The sequence below is a fragment of the Callospermophilus lateralis genome, chromosome 18, assembly GCF_048772815.1.
Source record: "Callospermophilus lateralis isolate mCalLat2 chromosome 18, mCalLat2.hap1, whole genome shotgun sequence".
NCBI classification, from domain to species: Eukaryota; Metazoa; Chordata; class Mammalia; order Rodentia; family Sciuridae; genus Callospermophilus; species Callospermophilus lateralis.
Genome location: NC_135322.1, coordinates 9,341,903 through 9,367,031, shown reverse-complemented (window position 1 = coordinate 9,367,031; position 25,129 = coordinate 9,341,903). Strand labels below are relative to the sequence as shown.

The following is a 25,129-nucleotide window of genomic DNA, read 5'->3' as shown; positions in this document are numbered from 1 at the left end:
GGACTGGAGAGGAGATTAATTGAGAGTAAATGATTTTGAGGAACTCGCCCCGGAGCAAGCGGGAAGAATCGAAAATTGTTAGATTAAAGGAAGGCATGAAGAGTCGAAAGCTTTTAGGTGAGAAAATTGAAGGAAAAAAAAATAACCGAAAGCTGGAGGCCTGTCCCTGGAGTCGGAGGTTTCCGGAGAAAGGGCGGGTGCGAAGCTGGCCCGGAGATGACATCACTGGCTAACTCGATCGATGACGTCATCCGTGGGTGGGTACGATGCTTGGAAGTGCCTTCAAAATTGAAACCTTGAACTAGTAGATAAGCCATGTATAAACACAATCTTTTGATCTTCCCAACTATCGTAAGGAGAACTGCTATTGTCCCCATTTTGTAGATGAAGGCTAAATTGGCTCAATATCATAAGAACACAGCAAGCCAGGGCTAGATTCCGTTGCCTCCTGCACAAGTGTTCAGTCCTATTTCCATACAGGGATTTTCGTTCAGTATCTATCAGCTCTTTCTACAGTGCCAGCCGCTGTGCTGGGCAATGGTTTCTTTATGGAACTTAGTAACTAACCGATAATGTCCCAGGGGAAGGAACTGGTCACCAAATAATAAAGGGAGTGGTGTCAGGGAACCCTTAGGATGACTGTTTACGCTGGAACATGAAAGAGTGGAGAAGGTTTCAGGCCAAAAAAAACTGCTTATTCCAGGCCTTGAGGAGGCAAGGATCAACTTCCAGGAACAGAGAGAAAACCTTTGTGGCATGATTGATAAGTATGAAGACAGAGGCGCCATGTGATTCCCTGGTATATAGATCCTGATATAAAAGAAAGAAAATTCCCAAATCTGTTCTGGGTCTCAAGCTTTTGGGAGCCGTAATTTACAACCTCCTTCAGGGATAAAAGTAGCATTCTTGATAAAATGCTTAAACTTGTAAGGGATGATACTTGTTCTAAGAAATTGATGGCCCACCACCCGATGGCTGACAGCTAGCCAGTCTTCTGACCTCTAACCACAGTGTTTTTTCTGCATCCAGTCCCTAATGTAATGATGATTATCTTTATTCCCTACTCCTATAAAATGTCCTCACAAGAGCAAATCTTTTAATTGAAGTACAAGGTACAGGGGAACCTTTTCCTTGAATGCAAGATTGTAATGAAATTTGCCACCTGCTCATAACTAAGTTCTCCCAAAAAGTCTGTTAAAATGCCAAGAACTAATAGTGCAGGGTTGTGGGAGTGAAAAGAAAGAATTCAGGGCCAGGGATGTAGCTCATTATTAGCGTGCTTGCCTGGCACATGAGAGGCCTTGGGTTCAATGCCCAGTACAGAGAGAGAGGAAAAAAAAAAAAAAAAAGGAGGAGGAGGATACTGCAATGGGTCATTATGTATTATTGGGAAAGGTGCCATTCTTCCCTCTAGGTGCCTCGATTTATAGATGCCCTGTATTCTACTTATGGATAATACAACACCAGTTGAAAACATACACCATATCTGAGAGGACAACACCTGTATTTCAAGGTATGGTACCCAGCTAGGTCATCATGGAAGTTCAACAGACCATTCCACACCTTTCCAGGGCTATCTTCTTTTAGGTAATGGGAAATGCGAATAGGTCAGCAAATCTCATGATTGACCAAAATGCTTGAGCCCAAAAAGACCATTTCCTGGGGCTGGAGATGTGGCTCAAATGGTAGCGTGCTCGCCTGGCATGTGTGGGGAACTGGGTTCGATCCTTAGCACCACATAAAAATAAAATAAAGATATTGTGTCCATCTAAAACTAAAAAAATATTTTAAAAAAGACCATTTCCTGGGACAAATTCTATGTTCTGCACCTGCCAGCATCAAGGCTAGAGAGCTGCTGAAAATTTCTGCCAGAGTTAAGTGCCCATAACACTTTTTTTTAAATATTTTTTTTTGTTATAGATGGACGCAATATCTTTATTTTGTTTATTTATTTTTGTGTGGTGCTGAGGATTGAACCCAGTGCCTCACATGTGCGAGGCGGGTGCTCTGCCACTGAGCCCCAGCCCTAGCCCCATAACACTTTTATAATGACAATTTGGAGAAAGAAACCATAGCTGTTCCAGGGCACAGTGGTGCACTCCTGTAATCCCAGCAGATTAAGAGTCTGAGGCAGGAAGATCTTGAGTTCAAAGCTAGCCTCAGCAACTTAGTGAGGCCCTAAGCAACTTAGCAAGATCCTGTCTCAAAATAAGAAATTAAAAGGTGGGCTGGGGTTGTAGCCATGAGAGGTCCTGGGTTCGATCCTTAGCACCACATATAAACAAATAAAATAAAGGTATTATGTCCACCTACAACTAAAAAAATATTGAAAAAAAGAAATAAAAAGGTCTAGGAATGTGGCTCAGTGATTAAGCGCCCCTGGGCTCAATCCCAAATACCAAAAAGAAGAAGAAATCATAATTCTTTTTTTCAACAGTGCTTGGAATTGAACATAAAGCCTCACACATGCTAGGCAAGTACTTCTATCACTGAGCCACATCCCAAGCCCCTCATCAATTGTTTATATTGAATTTATATTGACTATGGAGCCAGCTGGGTCCAGAAGTACACACCTGTAATCCCAACTATTCCTATAATCCCAGCTACTGGGGAAACTCAGGTAGGAGGATTGCAAGTTCTAGTTCAGCCTGGGTAACACAATAAGAACCTGTCTCAAAATAAAATTTGAAAAGGACTGGGGATGTAGCTCAATGGTGGAGCACTTGCTTAGCATGTGGCAACATATTTTTTTTTAATGCAAGGTTTTTTTCCTTTTTTTAATGTTTAGTTGTAGATGAACACAACACCTTTATTTTACTTATTTATGTGGGCTAAGAATCAAATCCAGTGCCCCATGCATGTGAGGCAAGCGCTCTACCACTGAGCCACAACCCCAGCCCGTGCTTCAGAATATTTGTGGCATACAGTAATAATCAGCTCATGCTCATTTCTGTCTAATATTCCTCAGTGGAGGGCTAGGATGGATCTCTGTGTTAGAGCATGTGCTTAGCATGTGTGAGGCTTTGAATTCAATCCTCAGCACCAAAACTGAACAAAACCCAATGAGAGTAAATCAGATATTAGTGATGATGCAAATCAACTGAAACACTCCTACATTGCTTGTGGGACTATACCACTTTGGAAATTGGGTTAGTAGGTATTGCCATACTATACTTCAATAGTTCCACCCAAAAGAATACAGCACAAGAGGCTGAGGAGGATTGCAAGTTCAAAGCCAGCCTCAGCAACTTAGCAAGGACCTAAGCAACTTAGGGAGACCCTGTCTCAAAATAAAAATAATTTTAAAAGGGCTAGGGATGTGGCATGGTGATTAATGTGCCCCTGGGTCAAAAAAAAAAATACATGGCAATAGAAATAGATACAAAACAAAATCAACCAAAAGGCATGAACAAGAAGGTTTGTGACCACACTAAATGAAAGAATCCCAGAAAACTTCCAAGTGTCCATCCATAGAATAGATGAATGTGTTGTAGTGATTTACTATCTTCATTTGATATATATTTTTTGAGAACTGGATCTGCTGGGTATGAGACCCCAAAGGCAAAATCATTTGCACAATATCCCAGAACAACTAGAGAACCTCCTTCTGCCCAGGGACCCACCAGCTTTACAGCTCTTTGCTGATAAGTAAGGTCTCCCAACCATGATCCAAGTTGCCTCCAAAACTCCAAGAGCCAAAGGTAGATATCTCCTCCCTCTCCCTCTCCCTCTCCCTCTCCCTCTTCCTGCATGCGTGTGTGTGTGTGTGTGTGTGTGTGTGTGTGTGTGTGTGTGTAGACGAGAAGGGGGTATCAAATTTCAGCAACTTTCCATTTAGGAAAAACAAAAATTCCAATATACCTATTCCCCTATACTTCCAAAATGTCTCTGAGGCACACTTCTCTGCATATATTTTTAAAATTTTATGATAGAATTTTCTCAAATTCCTGTAAGTCTAACTAATATTTCTATGATATATGTCTTCCTACTCTTGGTACATTATTCTGATGAATGACTTTTCTTTCTAGTTCCAGGAATAGCCTTAGGGTGGGTTCTTTGCACTGTAGATAAAAAGATCTTTAGCCAGCTGGGTATAGAGCAAGGGCCTGTGATCCTACAGACGTGGGAGCCTGAGGCAGGAGAATGGCAAATTGGAGATCAGCCTGAGCCACTTAGTGAGAACCTGTCTCAAAATATAATTAAAAAGTGTGAGGAAAGGGAGGCAAGAGTTGGGGGGAAAGGGCTGGGTAAGTAGTTCAGTGGTATAGCACTTACTAGAAGGCTTGAGGCTTGGGTTCAATCCTCAGTGCAAAATAAAGGAACGAAGCTCTTTACAGAGAAGATATCCAACATAGTGTAGAAGAAACACCACCATCAACTCAGGAGTCACTTGCAGAAGAAGGGAAACCACTGGTCAAAAGAGAGGCATTATATCCTTTTGGACCCTAATGACAACCAACCAATAGTTATTTCCCTTTCTTCCAATCCAACCCTGGATTTATTGGGGGAGGTGTCTAGTCTGGGAGAGAAATTATTGGTCTACCTGGTTCTCAAGGGGATGATGTCGCCCCCTCGAGGACATATTGGGAATTATTGAGGGAAATTAATGAGTCGTTTTAGGTAGTCAACTGATTGTCAAGGGAAAGTATTGCTCCCTTGGGAGCATTTTGGAAATTTGCCCTTTTGGGGGGCATTAGTGATAATGATAAGGATTTGTTTCCAGGGATGGTTAGAGTTCTGCAGTCTAACAATGAATGTTCACCTAGTGAACAAAGCCTGTAAAATAATAGGACTGGTGCTTGTCAAAGTGGGGCATGCCTGAGATCCCAGCAAATCAGGAGGCTGAGATAGGAGGATAACAAGTTCAAAGCCAGCCTCAGCAATTTAGAGAGGCCCTAAGCAACTAGGCAAGACCCTGTCTCAAAATTAAAAAAAAAAAAAAAAAAAAAACTAAAAAGGGCTGGGGATGTGGCTCAGGATTTGAGCACCCCTGAATTCAATCCCTGGTACTACTACTACTACTACTACTAATAATAATAATAATAATAATAAATTAATATGTTACATTGAAATCTTTTTTGTTTTTTGAAGTGCTGGGAATCCCAGGGCCTCACACCACCTGTTCCTAATAAAGTCATGATAGATTCTTGGCAGTTTATGAGATATACATATCATCACTTTTGGGAAATGAAATATCGGATTGTGCACTTTGGGCTAATTTTAAATCATGCAAATTTCATCTCAAAATTTTTTTTCCTGTGTACTGAAGATTGTACCCACTGATGTTCTACCACTAAACTATATTCTCAGCCACTACTGCCCCTCTTTAAAAAAAATCAAACCCAGGGACTTAAGTATGCTAGGCAAGCGCTCTACCCCTGAACTACATCATCCCCATCCCTTTTAATTTTATTTTATTTGGTATGGGGAACGAAGGGGCGCTTAACCCCAAGACACATCCCCAGCCCTTTTTTATATTTTATTTAGAGACAGGGTCTTGCTAAATTGCTGAAGCTGGCTTTGAACTCATAATCCTCCTGCCTTATCCTCTCCAGCTGCTAATATTACAGGCATGTACCACTGTGATCAGCCCTTTTTAAAAATATTTTATTTTGACACAGAATCTGGCTAACTTGCCCAGGCTGTCTTTGAACTTCAGATCCTTCTGCCTCAGGCTCCTTAGTTGCTGGGATTATAGGCCATGATCAGATCACCTTAACATGAAAGTTTTTAAATTTTTATTTATTATTTCTCTTTTAATCAATACAAATTTTTATATCATTTTTAAATTTTTTTTGTTGTAGATGGACACAATATATTTTATTTTTATGTGGTGCTGAGGATCGAATTCAGTGCCTCATGCATGCTAGGCAAGCATTCTACCTCAGGGCTAGGGATATAGCTTGGCTGGTAGAATGCTTGCCATGAATGTACAAGGCCCTGGGTTTGATCCTCAAAACCACATTAAAAAAAGGGGAAAAAAAGTAAAAGCTATACCATTTTATTTCATTTTCCCCATAAACTCAAAAAATATAAGGGAGGAGAGCAAAGGCAAAAAGGCGAATCCTTTAAAATCTTTAGTAGGTCTATACATACAAGAAAAAATAATATAGAGTGCAATTAGCTGTATTTTCAGCACTATTTTTCACAGAGTAATCATTTTATAAGAATTGCTGCATACACAATGGAATGGCTCAGGTCAGTCACTCCCTGACCAATTACAAATAACTACAGGCCATGGATCTTTGGGATCATTTTCAAAGTTGATACATTAACTCCTAAACCATTTAAAACTAAGGGTTTTTGTTGTTGTTGTTCCTTGAAATAGCTCTAACTTCCTTTATTTTTCTTTTCAGGATACATGTGCATTTCACTTTAATAATGTAATGAGTGGAAATGTTTATTTCCAGAGGCTTATCCAATAGACACATGATACAACCCTCTGCTGTTTGGTGATTCTGTGACTTCTAAATGTCTTTTCCTGCAGGAAGAGGTTATTTGATCTTGGAATTGGCAATTTTTCAATCTCAAGGAAAAACAAACCAAAAGGCAAGAGCTTTAGAGTCAGAAGCTTAAGAGCAGGATAGAAAAGAGATTATTCTTATTGAAAAATTCAAACAGATACAAAAATTGTAGGAGGAATAAAATAAAATGAATAAAATTAAGAATAAATAAAATCATGTACGCACTACCCAAGTTCAATAATCTTCAACTCAAAACAGCCACGGTCCTTTTCTTTCCCTCAACTTTTTCTTTTGCCTTTGCTTTTTTTCCCCCCTTTTTATGGTGCTGGGGATTGAATCCATAGCCTTGTGCATGTGAGGTAAGCACTCCACCAACTGAGGTATATCTCCAGCTCTTCTTTCCCCTTTGGTACTGAGGAATGAACCAGGGATGCTCTACCACATTTTTTTTTTTTTTTGAGTCAGAGTCTCACTAAATGGCTGAGACTGGCCTGGTCTTAAGATCCTCCTCCCTCAGTCTCCTGAGGATTACAGGTGCTCACCAAGGCACTTTGTTTTGGGGGTTTGTTTGTTTGTGGTGCTGAACATGTAACTGGGACTGCCACTGAGCTACACCCCAGCCCTCATTTTTTTCTTTACTCCCATCCTCAGAACACCTCCAAACCTGCTGAATTATTTAATCAAATCCCAGACTTAATATCATATATGTATGTTCATATATATATATATATATATATATATATATATGAATATGTATATCTCTCTCTCTGTGTATATATATATATCCACATATATGCAGCTACAGTTATTTCTACATATGCCATTATGTGTTTGAAAATATGCATTTATACCTGTACTAGATTAGCATTTTTTCCCAAACTCACATCTCTACTGGAACCTCAGAACTTGAACTTATTTAGTTAGAGTTGGGGTTGGGGGTGTAACTCAGTCATAGAGCACGTCAGTAGCATGTGCAATTCCATTGGTTTGGTCCCCAGCACGAGAAAATTTTTTTAAAAAGAAAAAGTGGTTGCACATGATGCTGCACACATGTAGTCCAAATAACCAGGGAGGCTGAGTCAGGAGAGTCTCTTTGAGTCTAGGAATTCAGGACCAGTCTGGCCAATGTAGTTAACAGCAACAACAACAAAAAAAGACAGGAGGCAGAAAACAGTTTCACCCGCACGTAAATAACCTACTGCTCTCTTGTTTTTCACTTTGTGGTGCTGGGGACCTAACCTAGGGCCTTGCTTGGGCAAGCACTCTACCAGCCCAAAGTGTAATTTGGTTCTCACAAGAAGAAAAGAATCTAGACCAGAATGAAGCAGTATGTGGGACTTGTTCCGTGGTTCACCCTGAATGCATTTTAGAATCATCTGGGGAGCGTTTTATAAAAATCCCAATGTCTCAGCTCCACCCCAGACCAGTTAGCGACTCTCTGCAGGAAGGGTCTGGGCACTGCATTTGCTGCAAAGCTCCCTAGGTGATGCTAATGTGCAGGTGGGACTGAGAGTCCCTGCCTTGGTTAGTGGTGAACAGTCACCTGGGTGGAGGTAATTACGTACTCCTCAAACCCAGGAACTCAAACTACTGGATAACTGCTGTCTACCCTTTGCAAGTTTTGGAACCTTAAGTTGACAACAGTTCTTCTTCTTCTTCTTCCGTTTTTTTTTTTTTTTTTTGGTGCTGGGGATTGAACCCAGATCCTTGTGCATGTGAGGCAAGCACTTTACCAACTGAGCTATACCCCCACCCCTTGACAACCATTCTGATTAGTTGTTGCTAAAAAACAAGCCGTCCCATGGGTGTGGATCCAAAAGAACTGAAAAAGGGGTCTCAAAAATATCTGCGCAGGGCTGAGGCTGTAGCTCAATGGCAGAGCGCTTGCCTAGCATGTGTGAGGCCGTGGGTTCAATCCTCAAAATCACATAAAAATAAACAAATAAAATAAAGGCATTCTGTCCATCTACAACTACAAAAATATTTAAAAAACATCTGCGCACCAAATTCATAACTATTTATTCACAATAGTCAAAAGATGGGCCAGGCACGGTGGTACATGCCTGTGATCCCAGTGTCTAGGAAGGCTGAGGCAGGAGGATCACAAGTTTAAAGCCAGCCTTAGCAACTTAGGGAGACCTAGTCTCAAAATGAAAAAAAAGGGCTGGGGATATGCTCAGTGCTGACATACCCCTGAGTTAAATTCCCAATTAAAAAAAAAAATTGAAGTAACCTAAATCACCATCAGTGGGTGAACGGACATACAAAATGTTATGTAAATACAATGGGTTATTATTTAGTTATTTAGCCTTCAAAAGGAAGGGTTGGTGTGCAACACATGCCCAAGGTCCACTCTGAGTTTCATTACCAACACTATTTAAAAAAAAAAAAAAAGCTAGGCTGGGCTCCAACTTGCAATCCTCTAACCTCAGCTTCCTGAGTAGCTAGGATAACAGTATGTGGTGTCTGCATCTAGATAGGGATGAATTTTCTGGACATTATGCTAAATGAAGGAAACAGAAAAAGACTGGGAATAGTTCAGTGGTACAGTATATACTTGCAAACACTAGGCCCTGGGTTCAATCCTTTGGCATCACCAAGAACAAGAACAACAAAAAAGAAAGACACTGGGCATGGTGACACATGCCTGTAATACCAAGAGGATGGGAGCCTGAGGCAGGAGGGTGGCAAATGTAAAGCCAGCCTCAACAACATAGTGAGACCCTCAGTAAACTTGGTGAGTCTGTCTTAAAATAATAAATAAAAAGGGCTGGGTATGTAGCTCTGTGATAAAGGACCCTTGGGCACAATCCCAGTACCCACTCCCCCCACAAAGATAAATACTGTTTGACTTAACTCAGATGAAGTATTTAGAATAATTGAAATCAAAATAGAAAATAAATTTGTGGTCACCAGAGCCTGGACAGGGAGCAGGGACAGATGTGGACTTGTTGGGTATTAAATAAAATGTATAGGAGTCCATTGATCTGAGCTAAGTTCCTGCTTAAGACCCTAAAAGAACAAACCAGAATGGAGTTACTCATGCTAAAGTTTCATGTCACCAGATGGAAACTAAGTGTTTAATTCCCAGTGCAGTTTGGCTGGCATGGTAAAGACATCCTCTGCGCTGGGCATTATGGTGCAGTCCTGTAATCCCAGACTCTGTGGTTAAGAGCCCTGGGTTCAATCCCTGGTACCAATAAAATAAAATAAAAGACATCCTTCTGCTTTACCATTTACAAGGATAGGAATCTGAATAACCTAATGGTAACCAATTTGTGTGTGTGTTACTGGTGATTGAACCCAGGGAAATTTAACCACTGAGCCACATCCCCATCCCCCCCCCTTTTTTTTTTTTAAAGAGAGAATGTGAGAGAGAGAGAGAGAGAGATTTTTTAATATTTATTTTTTAGTTTTCGGAGGACACAACATCTTTGTTTGTATGTGGTGCTGAGGATCGAACCTGGGCCGCACGCATGCCAGGCGAGCGCGCTACCACTTGAGCCATATCCCCAGCCTTTTTTTTTTTTTTTTTTTTTTTTTTTAAGTTGTTGAAACAACTCTAGGGCTGGGATTGTGGCTCAGTGGTGGAGCGTTCGCCTAGCACGGGCAGGACTGGGGTTTGATCCTCAGCACCACATAAAAAATAAAAAGCATTGTGTTGTGTCCATCTAAACCTAAAAAATAAATATTAAAAAAGAACTCTAGGGGCTGGGGATGTGGCTCAAGCGGTAGCGCACTCGCCTGGCATGGGTGCGGCCCGGGTTCGATCCTCAGCACCACATACAAACAAAGATGTTGTGTCTGCCAAAAACTAAAATGTAAATAAAATATTTAAAAAAAAAAAAAGAACTCTATTTTTATTCATTTATGTGTGGTGCAGAGAATTGAACCCAGTACCTCACACATGCTAGGCAAGTGCTCTACCAATGAGCTAGGACCCCAGCCCAAGCCCCAGCCCTTTTTATGTTTCATTTATTTATTTATTTGTGTTGGGGGGGGTACTACCAGGGATGTATTTTTATGTTTTATTTCGACACAGGTTCTCCCTAAGTTGCTGAGCTAGCCTTGAACTCGCAATCCTCCTCTCACTTCTCTGATTTGCTGATATTATAGGTGTGTATCACTGCACCTAGCTAGATCTTTAAACTAAATTTGTTGTTATTCTGTCTTTTGGCAATTCAAAAAAATTCATTTTTAGCAAGATGAAAAGATTCTGGAGAAAAAAAAAAGATTCTGGAGATTAGTTGCACAATGATGGATGTGAAAAACCTTAACAGTACTCAACTGTGCACTTAGAAATGGTTAAGATGTTACATTTTATGTGTGTTCAAAAGAAAACTACCCTGAAACTTAGTGGCTTGGAATAGCAACGATTATTTTATTATCCCTCACAGTACCTGTGGGCCAGAAATTCAGAAAGGGCTCAGCTGGCTGGTTCTGGCATAGGACATCTCATGGGGTTGCAGAACACATGTCTAGAAAATAAATTGTGGATGGTTGAAGAACTTGGGGGCTGGGTAGGCATCTATCTGTGTTCAGGCTGGCTTCTCCCTTCACCATGGCTATGGGGCAGTTGGACTGCTTCTCTGGCAACTCAGGGTCAAACTCAAGTGTTTCCACAGCAGGTGGAAGTGAATTTCCACTTTGATGACTGAGCTCAGAATTTAAGTAATGTCTCTCTGTCATGTTCTTATGGTCAAAATTGTCATCAAAGGCCTGTAATCCCATCCACTAGAGAGGCCAATGCAGGAGGATTGCAAGTCTGAGGTCAGCCTCAGCAATTTAGCAAGACCCTTTCTCAAAATAAAAAAAAAAGGGCTAAGGATGTGGTTCAATGGTAAAGTGCCCTAGGTTGAATCCCCACTACCAAGGAAAAAAAAAAGAATAAGCCAATGAATACTTGCCAGACATGTGTGAGCCATCTAGGAAGGGGATCAGTCAGCCCAAGTCAAAGGATAAACTCAGCCCCAGATGACACGTGACTAAATCCTCACAAGAGACCCTAAACCAGAACTGCCCAGCCAGGTTGCTCCTGAACTCCTGATCTACAGAAAAATGTTTATTTATTTTATTTGTTTGGGTACCAGGGATGGAACCCAGGAGTCTTGATCACTAAGTCACATCCCCAACCCTTTTTATTTTTATTTTGAGACAGGATCTCACTAAATTGCTTAGGGTGTCCTCAAATGACAGAGGTGCTCTACCACCGAGCCACATCCCCAGCTCAATTTTACATTTTATTTAGAGATAGGGTCTCACTGAGTGGCTCCTAGTGCCTCACCCTTGTTGAGGCTGGCTTTAAACTAGTGATCCTGATCCTCCCATCTCAGCCTCCCTAGCTGCGGGGATTAAAGGCCTGTGCCACCAAAGGGCCCCAATAAATGTTTATTTTTTAAAGTCCCTACTTTGGTCTTGTTTGTTTGTTTTTGGTGCTGGGGATTGAGCCCTGGGGGCACTCTACCATTGTGTTACTTCCCCAGCCCTTTGTGTTTTTTTGTTTTGAGACAGGGTCTTGCTAAATTGCTGAGGCTGACCTTAATTTTTGATCTTCCTGTGCCACTATGCCTGGTTCAAGTCCCTACATTTCCACAAAATTTGTTCCAGGGCAATAATCAATAATGCAGTCATTTAACAGATTTTTGCATGAATGTTCTTGCCAATTTTTTTTTTCTAGTGCTGGGGACTGAACTTAGTATTTCATGTATATTAGGCAAGTGCTCTACCATGGAGTTGTAAATTCAGCTCCAACTATTTTTTTAGGGGGTTACTGGGGATTGAACTCAGGGGCACTCAACACTGAGCCACATCCCCAGCCCTATTTTGTATTTTATTTAGAGACAGGGTCTCACTGAGTTGCTCAGTGCCTTGCTTTTGCTGAGGGTGGCTTTGGACTTGCCATCCTCCTGCCTCAGCTTCCTAAAATGCTGGAATTATAGGCGTGCACCACCATACCCGGCTTCAGCCCCCCAATTTTTTAAAAACAAAATATGGCCTTGGATGGATTGCCACTGCCATCTTGAGTTTCCAAGTTCTCGTCTGTACAAGGGGAAGAAATATCCACTATAAGTTCCTTGTTTAGTGGGGCTGGGGATAAAGTTCAGTTGGTAGAGTGCTTGCCTTGTATGCACAAGGCCCTGGGTTTGATCCCCAGCAACCCCCCCCCCCCCCCAAAAAAAAAAGTCCTTGTAGCATCTGGATGGCCATCTTAAGTGACAGCTGCCATTTTAAGGAAAAAGTTTCCCTTTCCCACCTACGGACATTTCTGAGAAAGGCTCACCACTCCCTCATACCAACCCAACCTTAACCGCCCCCATTAGGACCCACTTGGCTCTGATTCCTGAGCCTGCCCCATAAAAATCCCAGAACCCAAGCCTGTTTGGCCTCTATCTCCTATAGAGAAATAGCCTTTATTTGTCAGCTTTGACAAATAAATCCTCGTGTGTATCTCTGCCTGGTCTCCGTCTTTCATTTCTCATCTCTCGTCCCTCATTCCTCCACCTTTGAGGTTCACAGAGTATGTGCCTCAGTGGGCAAAATCAGGACACAGTAGGAGCTTAATATACCACACAGCAGTGTAAATTCCACAAGAAGCACATGGGTTAAATGCTTTGAAGCCTGGGCTTGAATCCCAGTTATGAGGATTTGTTTTGGCTACTTACCTTTTCTGGACTTCAGACTACTCAGCTATGAAATTGGAATAAAATTCTATGTAATCTATACTGAGTGAGGTGGCACATGCCTGTAATCCCAGCAATTTGTGAGCCTGAGGCAGGAGGATCACAAATTGGAGGCTAGCCTCAGCAATTTAGTAAGGTCTTGAGCAACTTAATGAGACCCTATCTCAAAATAAAAAGCAAAAAGGGTTGAGGATGTAGCTTCGTGGTGAAGTACTCCTGTTCAGTCTCTAGTTAAACAAAAATTCTTCCTGGTGCAGTGGCACATGCCCGTAATCCTAGTGATTTGAGAGGCTGAGGCAGGAGAATTGCCAGTTCAAAGCCAGCCTCAGCAATTCAAAGTCGGCCTCAGCCACAGTGAGGTGCTAAGCAACTCAGTGAGACCCTATCTCTAAATAAAATACAAAATAGGGCTGGGGGTGTGGTTCAGTGGTTGAGTGCCCCTGAGTTCAATCCCTTGTACCCACCCTCCCCCAAATTCCAATATTTATAAAGATTACATAGATTACTAAAAACCATTCTAGGGCTGGGGATGTAGCTCAGTGGCAGAGTGCTTGCCTAGCATGTGTGAGTTACTGGCTTCCATCCTTAGCACTGCATAAAAATAAACAAATAAAATAAAGGCATTCTGTCCATCTACATCTAAATAAATAAATAAATAAATAAAAACATTCTAACTTGATGAGGGGGGTGTTTTACTGCCTCGTTCACTGCTGTATATGTTGGACAGAGATTAGTGATTGACCCCATAACAGGTCCTGAATAAGTATCTACCTAAATAATAAAAGGGCATCCTGCCTAAGGAAAATACATCCTATCTGTAAAACCACTTACACAGCATTTATATTGCATTATGTGTAATAAGTAATCTGGAGTTATTTAAAATACACTGGAGGATGTGGGTAGATTATACGCAAACACTAGCTCATTTTATATAGATTTGAGTATCTGCAGATTTTGGTATGTGCATTAAGTGGGGTAAGTAATCTCCCACCCATACCCAGGGAAGACTGTATTTTTCTTTAGGTTGTTCTAATAGAGCGCAAAGTTCTACATTTTGTTTATTTTATTCACCACTTTATTTCACAATAACTACAACACTGGGGTTTCTGTAGACGTTCCAGAACTGGCTCAAAATTGGCCTCCTTGATCCATAAGTATTTGCACAATTGGATAGTTTCATAAATAACCACGTGGACCTCTCCGTGGGACCCTGAGACCCGCCATTTTTTTGGCCAGGAGGGGTAGGAGTCTCCGTCACGTGACTGCCACTCGCCGGTCGGCCTCGGAGGCTTTGGAGGTCCACGTGGTCCCAGCCTCGGCGGAGGAGGTACTACGCAGGCGCGATCCCACGGCGCAGGCGCAGACTCGGCTCAGGCGCGCGGCCAGCAGCGGTTGGCTCCTGGCGGGTCGGCGGGCGGTTGGCGAGAGCCGGACCTGAGCTGCAGCTGCTAGAACCGGCGCCATGGTGGAGAAGGAGGAGGCTGGCGGCGGCATCAGTGAGGAGGAGGCGGCGCAGTATGATCGGCAGATCCGCCTGTGGGGATTAGAGGCTCAGAAACGGTCAGGGTCGCTGTGGTTGGAGGCGCCGAGGGTCTGAAGGCGGCGTCCGGTGGGACGTGTTCCCGGCCGGGAGGGAGCGGGTGCCGCTTTGAAGAGGGAGGGCGGGGTTTACGTGCGTGGGCAGGGGAGCGCTCCCGAGACCCCTGCGGGCGTCGTTTGGTCGTGTTTCTGGAAGGTGTGTGGCCGGGAGGTCCCCGAGTGGCTGTTCGGAGGAATCGGAGACCTCTGCGGGGGGCGTGGGGGGTCTTCAGGGAGCTGGATTGGCACTCCGGGAATCGGGCGTCCGGAAGGGGTACGGTGGGGCTTGGCTGGCAGCGGGGGCTTAGGGACCAGAGGGGTCGGGGGTGTGCGGACTGGGTGAAGGGGGCGTAGTTCATTCATTCATGGGAGGGAACCTGTACCTTTGCTCACCTTGGCAAGCGGAGCTGAGGGGAGCTTAGGTTCCCGGGGCTCCTCGGGAGCGGGCCGGTCTAAAAGAGTGCCCGTTTTGAGGCAGTTTCTCTCAAATGGGAGCCTAGAGAGGGCTTGCAGGTGCCAGAGGTGGTTACTGGTGTCTAGGTGTGACGTAGTCCAGAGCAGAAGGGGGTTGGCTGGTTGGGGTGGGAACTCTGCAGAATGTCATCGATTCAATCAGATATTTGCTGAGCGCTCGACGTAGGCACTATTCTGTTCCCTGAGCACATCTCAGTGAACTAAACGGGCTCCTTCCTACATGGAGCTTTTACTTATTTATCTATTTGGTACGCGGGCTCGAACTCAGGGGCTCTTAACCACTGAGCCCCGTCCCCAGCCCTTATTACTTATTTTGAAGCAGGGTTTCGCTGAGGTGCTTAGGTCTTAACTACATTGCTGAGGCTGGCCTAGAATTTGAGACTCTCCTGCCTCAGCCTCAAGTTCAAGTTGTTGGGATTGCAGGGTGTGCCACCGTGCCTGGTTGGAAGAAGTGTTTTGATAGGGTGGCCAGGGAAGGCCTATGAAGAGGCAGGATGTAAGCCTCAGACTTGGGTGACAGGAAAGAGCCATATTTGCCCCTGGAAGGGGTGATGGTGGGAAGAGCCTTGCTAGCATGGAAAACAGCAGTCCTCAGGCTTGAACATTGCTTGGCAGATTAGAGAAATAGGGTGACTGGAGCCAAAAGTGTTAGGTAGTTTTTATTCTGAGTTTGCTGGGAAACCTGTTGGAGCGTTTGTGAGTGGGAGTAATATGATCTGTTGTGTATTTTAAAAGGAGTACTCTTTATGGAGAAAAGGTTAAGGAAGGCAGAAGTGGAATTAAAAGATTCCTGTTAGACTGTGGCAATAATCCAGTTAAGAAAAAAATATTGATGCCTGAAACTCTTGAAGGGGTCAGGTATATGTTCTGGATATATTTTGAAGGTAAGGGAATAGTGTTTGAAGGATTAATGGAGGGGAGAAGGAGAGGCAAAAGTCAAGGATGACTCTAGTGGTTTTGTTCTGAGAACTGGAATGATGGAATTGTGGGGGAAACTAGGTTTCTTGGGGTCAGGGAAGCACCATTTCTCTTTTGAATTTATGTTTGGGTGTTTGTTATACTGTAGCAGTACATGAGTGGTTGAGTTCAGAGGTGAGGTAGAAGTGATAGGTTATGTGATGTGAGTACAGAGAGTATAGAATTGAGGTGAGGGATTGGGGAAGCACATAGGTCAGTAGAATTTAGTTTGAGGAGGGTGCACCTTTCAGAAGTGTTTGGTTAAAAAGTGTAATGTGGGGGGTTGGGAGTGGAGTGGGAATTACCTCAGACTTATTTTAGATGTGTGGGGTCTTCTGTGATGGATGAGAACATAATCATTGTAAAACATTAGTGTCACTGGTCAGAGGATTAAAGGCACCTGAAATAGAAGGTTGGGAATTAACTGAGAAGAAAGTGCCTTAAACATAGGTGGTCTTGATTTTAAGGAATGCTAGTCTCTAAAAGGGGTGGAAGCAGAACTTTGAGTTGGAGGAAACTTTTTTTTTAATTTTTAGTTTTTAGGTTGATATAATATCTTTATTTTATATTTATGTGGTGCTGAGGACAGAACACAGTGCCTCACGAGTACTAGGCGAGCACTTTACCACTGAGCCACAACCCTAGCCCCTGGAAGAAGCTTTGAGGACATAACCCATTAAATCTATCTGGGTTTGAACCAGAGACGCTTTACCCCTGAAGTACATCCCCGGCCCTTTTTATTTTTTATTTTGAGACTGTCTTGCTAAGTTATCCAGGCTGGCCTCAAACTTGTAATTCTTCTGACTCAGCCTCCCTGATCATCAGGTTTACAGGTGTGTGCTGCAATACCCAGATCAGTCGATGGGTTGATTGAATTTGGGGTACTGGGGATTCTACCAGGGGCAATTTTGCCCTGATCTATCCCAGTCCCCCCATTTTTACTTCATATTAAAGAAATTTATTGTAAAATATGGTTTGCTTATATTATAGAACTTTTTTTTTCTTTTTTTCTTTTTTTTTTTTTGAGACAGGGTCTCATTAAGTTGCTTAGGTCCTCATTAAGTTGCTGAGGCTGGCCTTGAAGTTGCAGTCCTCCTGTTTCAACCTCTTGAATTGTTGGGATTATAGGCATGTACTGCATGCACCTATTATATTTTTGATATATATTTCCCTAAGTTGTCAAGGCTGACCTTGAATTTGGCAATCTCTGGCCTCAGCCTCCCAAGTAGGTGGCATTAAGAGATATTTTAAATTTTTAGGAGAAGTTAGGGGAAAAAAATATCCTCTCAAAATTTGGAGGTTTCTGGAGACTGGGGTTGTGACTCAGCAGTAGAGTGCTTGCCTAGCACATGCAAGGCTCTGGGTTCGATCCTCAGCACCACATAAAATTAAATAAAAAAAATAAAGGTATTGTGTCCAAATACAACTTAAAAAAAATTGGAGGTTTCTGAATTCAGTGTTCCCCTGGAAAATAGAAATGTCATTCATCTCTACAGTTGGAGTTAGGTAGAGGCACCTTTTTACACAGGGCATGTGTTTGCTAGTTTGTCAGCGACTCCATCAGTTCAACATCATTGGAAGTGTTAGCCTGGCTGTTGTAAACATGTGAGTTTGCAAGTGTTGCCTAGGTGCATAGCCCATTTCACTGATGGTTTAAGGAAGGGAGCCAACTTGCCCAAGGTCACATACCAAGTAAGTGGAAGAACTATTAACGTGAGTTTGTCTCTAAGTTCACTGCTATTATCATGACAATTCATTTTCTATAATAGTGGCAAGCAAAGAGTTGTGTATCTTCTCAGAATATATGTTCTCACAATTTTTGAACTGGCGGTCACAATAAGACATGTCTGAGTCAGCATATTTAAGAGTGAGGAATGGAAGGTGACTGGAAAGAGAAGTAGATAATATGCATCAAGAGGACAAGATCTTTATAAATGTTTAATAATTAAGATAGGAGTTTTGTTCTGCTTTAAATTTCTAATGCTTACAAGTATGTCGATACTTGGATAGTTGTTGAGTGGGTGAGATGGTAGCATACTGTAGAGGCTTAGATCAGAAAACCTGGGTTCAAGTCCTCTCTTATAACAAGCTCTTTGACCTTCAGCTTTTGGTCTTAGGTTCCACATCTGCAAAATGGAGGAAAGAGTGTGTTACTAAATCTTTTTTTTCTTTTTTTTCCTCTTTCTGGCCAAGGCTGTCCTTGAATCTGTGATCCTCCCGTCTTGAGCTTCCTAAATTGCTTGTATTATAGGTATATGCCACCATGCCTGGCTTTTTACATATTTTGTGTATAATTTTTGTAGGATTGATTCCCAGAAGGGGAATTGCTACATGAGAGAGCATGAATCATAATAACTGATATTCATTAAGTGGTGACTATGTGCCAGGTATTGTTTTAAGCACTTTTCATATAATCGAGCCATAAATAAGCTGTAGTCACAGGGGCCCTAGCATGGTTAAAGATTAAACACATAAATATGAGTTTTATTGTTGACAGCAGTTGAATTAAAAAGCAAAACAACTCCAGAGAAGTTGGTTTGTGGAGCCATATAGGAATGTAGGCTTTGGAAATGCTATGTGGCTACATGAGATGTGTTGTCAGAGGCATTTAAAAACATTCTTTGCTAGAAAAGTTCAGGAGAGGATGCTCACCCCACTCAGCCATAATTAGAAAGGACTTTTGGAGAAAATGACATTCAAGTTGGGTTTTGAAGTCTTGGGGAAAAGCTGGACTAGTTAGAGGAAGACAGCATGCATTTCAGGAGTGTGGAATGTGATTTAAAGTCTGAACATGGGCCAGGTGGCACACACCTCTAATCCCAGCTGCTTGGAAGGCTGAGATGGGGGGATTGTAAGTTCAAGGCCAGGCTGGGCAACATGGTGAAACCCTGTCTCAAAAAAAGGAAAGAACATAGAGCCTGAAGGTGGAAAACTGGAGACATGCCTGGGAGTGAGTAATGTAGAAATAGTAGGAAATAAGGGTGGTAAAGTAGGATAGAGCCAATACTAAGTGGCTTTAAATGCCAGCTTTAGTTTTTAGTGTTTTTTTTTTTTTTTCTTTTTTCCTGTCAAATTTTTAAAAATCTGGACCCTTTTATGTAAATAAGGCAATGGATCTTGAGAAGAGGTTATTATATTCACGTAACTTGTGCATGTGTTAAGGTAAGGATGCTTTGGCACTCACATTTAACAGGTTGTCAATGGAATTAAATGACATGAATTGAGAATTAGTAACCCCATTTTACTGATTGTATAGTTTTCTGGGTCACCCAGTTAGGTAGTGGCAAATCCAGAATTCAAACTCCTGTTTTCACACTCAGAGGACATTAATGATTGGAAGTGCCCATTGCTGGAAAAACACTAGGGGAAACGAGACTGAGGGAAAAAAATTAGTGGATTTGGAGATTAGGAAGCCATAGGTAAAGTTTGTAACTGCAGATTCCCACTGGAAAGGTGGATCATTGGTAACTATTTTTTAAAATATATTATTTTAGTTGTAGATGGGCACAATACGTTTATTTATTTTTATGTGGTGCCAGGGATTGAACCCAGTGCTTCATGCATGCTTTGCAAGTGCTCTACCACTGAGCCACAACCCCCGCCCACGCTACCTGTTTTTGAGATACCAAAGCGCCAAATAGGACAAGATCCAGTCACTCAGCCTGAAAGGGAACTTGGAAGCTACAACCTAAGGTGCGCAGTGGCAGGGTCAGCTGAGCTAGTATGTCTTATCTGTGATCTGGAGGGTTCAACTAAATCTAGAGGTTGTAATTAATCTTTCTGATGTCAATTTTTTTTCCTTATACTGGGGATGGAACCAGGGGTACTCTACTACTGAGCTACATCTCTAGCACTTTTGATTTTTAAAAAAATTTTTAGTTGTCGTGGACACAGTAATTTTATTTATTTATATGTAGTGCTGAGGATTGAACCCAGTGTCTCACATGTGCTAGGCAACCGCTCTTCCACTGTACTACAACCCCAGCCCCACACTTTTGATTTTGAAACAAGATCTTACTAAATTGCTGAGGCTGGCCTTAAACTTGTGATCCTTCTGCATCAGTCTCTGGAGTTGCTGGGATTACAGGTGTGCTGCACTCATCAGGCTTCAGCTACTGCTTTTATTAGACTCCTAGTTAATTGCATGCAGGTGTCTAAAATTATTGGAGTCATTTTCGCAAAAAAGCTTTCACATGTTTTCCCAAATACTGGTACTTTGAGAGAATTGACTTTTTATATAAATCAGTAGTAAACTCATTGGCCAATAGCAGTCAAGTTTAATTTTGTTATTGGGGATGGAACCCAGGGTCACTTGACCACTGAATTACATCCCCATCTCCAGCCCACCCTCCTTTTTTTTTTTTAATATTTATTTTTTAGTTGTAGTTGGTCACAATATCTTTATTTTTATGTGGTGCTCTCGGGTGCTAGGCGAGCGCTCTACAGCTGAGCCACAATCCCAGCCCCTGACCCATCTTTTTAAAAATTGTTTAATTTTTTAAAATTAGAGTCTTGTTAATTTGCTTGTAGCCTCCCTAAGTTGCTGAGGCTAGCCTTGAACTTGTGGTCCTCTTGCTTCAGCCTATTGAGTTGCGGGAATACAGGTATATGACAAGAAGTTGAGTTTATTTGAGACTATTCTAAATTCTTCTTTCCAACCCTCAACCCTCATTCTTGGGATTGGATCCAGTGGCTCTCTAGTGCTGACCTATATCCCCATCCATTTTTATTTTTGAGACAGAGTCTTGCTTAGTGGTCAAGGCTGGCCTCAAATTTGTGATACTCCTGCTTCAGCTTCCTGAGTTACTGGGATTGTAGTTATACACCATTGTGCCCAGCGGCTAGAAAGAGTTTTTTTTTTTTTTTTTTTTTTTTTAATTCTCCATCATGCTTGATTTTTGTCACTTTTTTTCATATTTATTTTTTAGTTTTAGGTAGACACAATATCTTTTTTTTTTTAATGTGATGCCTCATGCATCCTCGGTAAGCACTCTTAACACTGAGCCACAACCCCAGCCCAGTTTTTGTCACTTTTTGATATATTATGTATTTGTTTATCTAACCTTTCCTCCAGGAGGCAAGAATTTTCTTATTCATGCTATGTTTCCAAATTCTCCATGCCTGGCATAGTAAGTGCTCAATAAATATTTCTTTCTTTCTTTTTTTTTTTAAACTTTTTATTCTATCACCAATAGAGTAATTAGTAATTCTTTTGAATGAATTTTTCTATGCAGGATGGGTTGGAACCTGTGTGTTTTCTATATTTGAGGCTGTGGAACTATGGTGTATTTAATTAGAATCAAAATTACTTCCCTGTATTTTGTTCTATGATTCGTAAGCTCCTCTCTTCTATATCAGGAGGTTAACAGTTTCTGCTTTATAGGCTGCGGGCCTCCCGGGTGCTTCTTGTTGGCATGAAAGGACTCGGGGCTGAAATTGCCAAGAATCTCATTCTGGCAGGAGTTAAAGGACTGACCATGCTGGATCATGAACAGGTACGCTGTTATCACCTTATAACTGCCCTTTTGTATCTATCCTCTTCAGTATGAAGATTTTATGAATGCCTATATATGTTGTGAAATGGGTAGTGTTAGTGGAACTCTAGTCTTTGGAAACTGAAGGTACTAGTGCTGGGTTTGAATTCTAGATCCACCCAGAGGAGATAGATTACCCAGTGAGCCTGCCATCTGTAAAATGGAGTTAATAGCATTTCCCTTGGAGGAATAGAGAAGTAGTTTTCCAATCTATGCCTAAAAATCACCTGGATAACTAAATGAAAATGCAGTTGCCTGGAGCCTTTGTCGTAGTATAAAGCTTTTACCCTCAGTGATTCTGGTTTAGAAGGTCTTGGATAAGGCTCAGGAACATATATATTTAAAAGATAGATGTCTGAGAGCTGGGAGTTTTGGTGCACACCTGTAACCCTAGTGTTTGGGAAGCTGAGGCAGAAAGATTGCAAGTTTGAGGCCAGTTTCAGCTGTCTGGAAATAAAAAATAGAAAGTGGGGGCTTGGGGATGTAGCTTAAGAGGTAGAGTGCTTGCCCAACATGAGTAAGGCCCTGGGTTCAATCCCCAGGACTGGGAAAAAAAAAAAAAAAGAAAAGAAAGAAATAGGGAGAGCCGTGGATGTAGCTCAGTGTAGAGTGTCCCGGAGTTCGATCCCCATTCCACCCTTCCACCCCCCCCAAAAAAAGGAAATAAATAAATAAAAGACAGATGGGTCAGGAGATTTTGTTGTAGAATCTCCACAAATATTACTTTGAAAAACATACTAGTTGGGTGAGGTGGTGCATGCCTGTAATCTAAGGCGGGAGGATCACAGGTCAAGGCCAACCTTAGCAACTTAGTGATTACCCTGTCTCAAAATAGAAGGAACTGGAAATGTAGCTCAGAGGTAAACCACCCCGGGTTCAATTTTCAGTACCAAAGGGGAAAAAAGCAAAAAAGAAAAATATCGAATCAGAGCAAATATATGTGGGTTGTTTAGCAGAGATACACAGTAAGCATCTAATAAATAATATGACAGTGCTGTTGAATAATATAATAGTAGTGCACCCAACTCTAGTGTAGTTTGTTCTGACCTGTCTTTTTTTTCTTTCTTTCTTTTTTTTTTTTTTTTTGGGTACTAGGGATTAAACTCGGAGGTATCTAACTACTGAGCTACATCCCCAGTCCTTTTTATTTTTTATTTTAAGGCCAGGGTCTCACTAAGTTGCTGAGGCTGGCCTCGAACTTGGAATCCTCCAGCTCAGCTCTGGGATTACAGGCGTGCACCACTGCACCTGGGAGCAAAATACTTGGGAGACTGTATTATTACACTGTATTATTTGTGATTTTCTTTTCTTTTGGGCAATGAACAGAATCCTGTCTCACACTAGGTAACTAGCATGAAGTCTAGGCTCTTTAGACAAAAGTAAATTAAAAAAAATATTTATTTAGTTGTAATTGGACATGATATCTTCATTTTATCTATTTATTTTTATGTGGTGCTGAGGATTGAACCCAGGACCCTGTACATGCTAAGCGAGTGCTGTACTTCTGAGCCGTAACCCCAGCCCTAGACGAGAGTAAATTTTTTTTTTTTTTAAAGAGAGAGTGAGAGAGGGAGAGAGAGAGAGAGAGAGAAGTTTATTATTTATTTTTTAGTTATTGGCGGACACAACATCTTTGTTTTGTATGTGGTGCTGAGGATCGAACCCGGGCCGCACGCATGCTAGGCGAGCGTTCTACCGCTTGAGCCACATCCCCAGCCCAACAAAAGTAAATTTTAATGAGAATTTTTATTTATTTATTTTCCTAGCCACTAGACTAAGAGAAAAACAGTGAAAAATTTAAAAGCGATGTTACGTGAGTATTCAGGAATACCTGGAATTATTTTTTTAATATTGTACTATAAAGTGAAGAGAAACATAGGTTGGCTCACTTAATATTACAGCCACAGATTGGTTTTTGAATTAAATTTATCTGCCTGTATTAATTTATTTATTTTGGCACGGACGCTCAACCACTGAACCACATTCCCAGCCCTTTTTTTAAAATATTTTTTTACTTACTGATAGACCATTCATTCATTCATTCATTCATTCATTCATATGTGGTGCTGAGAATCTAACCCAGTGCCTCACACATGCCAGGCAAGTGCACTTACAGTGAGTCCCAGCCCCAGCACCCCTCTCCAGTCTTTTTAAAATTTTATTTAGAGAAAAGGTCTTGCTGAGTTACTTGCTAAATTGCTGGGGTTGGTTTTGAATTCACCATCTTCCTGCCTCAGCCTCCCAAACTGATGGGATTACTGGCATGGTGCCCAGCATTTTTGAATTTAATTTAAAAATCCTCAGGAAAAAAATTCCTGCAAGGAAGGTGCCAGGAGTGGGCAGGGGACAAGAAACAGAATTATTTCCCCAACTATGCTGCCCTCTAGAGGTTGAAGTACCTTGTCCTGAGGAATACTGCTGTGTATGGAGAGGATAAAAGCTGAGACCTAAGGAAGGATACTACCTAAACAGTAGCACTTCTGGGCATGGGAAAATGAAACCACTTGGACACAGTAACTTCCTCATCTCGTTTACGGATTTAGAATGGGGCGAGTAATGATATATTGAGAGGTGTGGGGTGTGGTTCTGATACCATATCAGGACAGTGTTGAAATGTACAGACTTATTGACATCCTTTACCTCTTTGCTTGGAGTGTTGTGGGGCCTTCCACCTGCCTAACCACCTGGTGGTCTCATCCATATGTACTTGAGAGTACCCGAGGAGTTATTTAAAAATAAAGTTCTTGGGGTTGGGATTGTGGCTCAGCGGTAGAGCACTCGCCTCGCATGTGCAGGACCTGGGTTCAATCCTCAGCACCACGTAAAAATAAATAAGTGAAATAAAGGTATTGTGCCCAACTACAACTCAAAAGTAAACATTTAAAAAATAATTAAAAAAATAAAAATAAAGTTCTTTAGGTGAATCTAATAGTCATGGTGGGTTAACAGCCACTGACTTCATATATCTTGTTCTTAACTTACCAAGCCAGACTCCCATCAGATAAAATTTTTTTTTCTTCTAGTATTAGGAATTAACCCAGGGATGCTCTGCCATTGAGCTACATCCCTAGCTCTTTTTATTTCAGTTTTCATTTTGAAAAAAGGTCCACTGACTTGCCAAAGCTGGCCTCAGACTTACTGTACTCCTGCCTCAGCCTTCTGGAAGGAGTAGGCACTGTGTCTTTCTTAATCAGATAAATTTATAAATTCATGAACACATCATGGTTGTTTACCCTTCTGCTGCGTACCTCTTCCTTGTTTTCATTATTTAAGCTCCATGCAAATACTATTACTACTTTTTTTTTTTAATATTTATTTTTTAGTTATTCGGCGGACCCAACATCTTTGTTTGTATGTGGTGCTGAGGATCGAACCTGGGCCGCATGCATGCCAGGCGAGTGCGCTACCACTTGAGCCACATTCCCAGCCCATCTATGCATAT

The 25,129-nt window shown here is 41.7% G+C and overlaps 2 protein-coding genes across 3 annotated transcripts in view; one reads left to right on the top strand and one right to left on the bottom strand.

Moving 5' to 3' along the window:
* Window positions 1-200, bottom strand: part of Zc3h4 (zinc finger CCCH-type containing 4) — a 41,332-nt gene extending 41,132 nt beyond the window's left edge. For both annotated transcript variants that reach the window (XM_077105781.1, XM_077105786.1), the window contains exon 1: window positions 147-200. The gene's annotated coding sequence lies outside the window, so the exon portion shown is untranslated. The remainder of the gene's footprint in view (window positions 1-146) is intronic.
* Window positions 201-14,520: 14,320 nt separating this feature from the next.
* Window positions 14,521-25,129, top strand: part of Sae1 (SUMO1 activating enzyme subunit 1) — a 62,375-nt gene continuing 51,766 nt past the window's right edge. Inside the window, exons 1-2 of the mRNA XM_076837826.1 lie at window positions 14,521-14,704; window positions 21,537-21,648. Coding sequence (XP_076693941.1) covers window positions 14,607-14,704; window positions 21,537-21,648 — 210 coding nt within the window. The 5' untranslated portion in view covers window positions 14,521-14,606. The remainder of the gene's footprint in view (window positions 14,705-21,536; window positions 21,649-25,129) is intronic.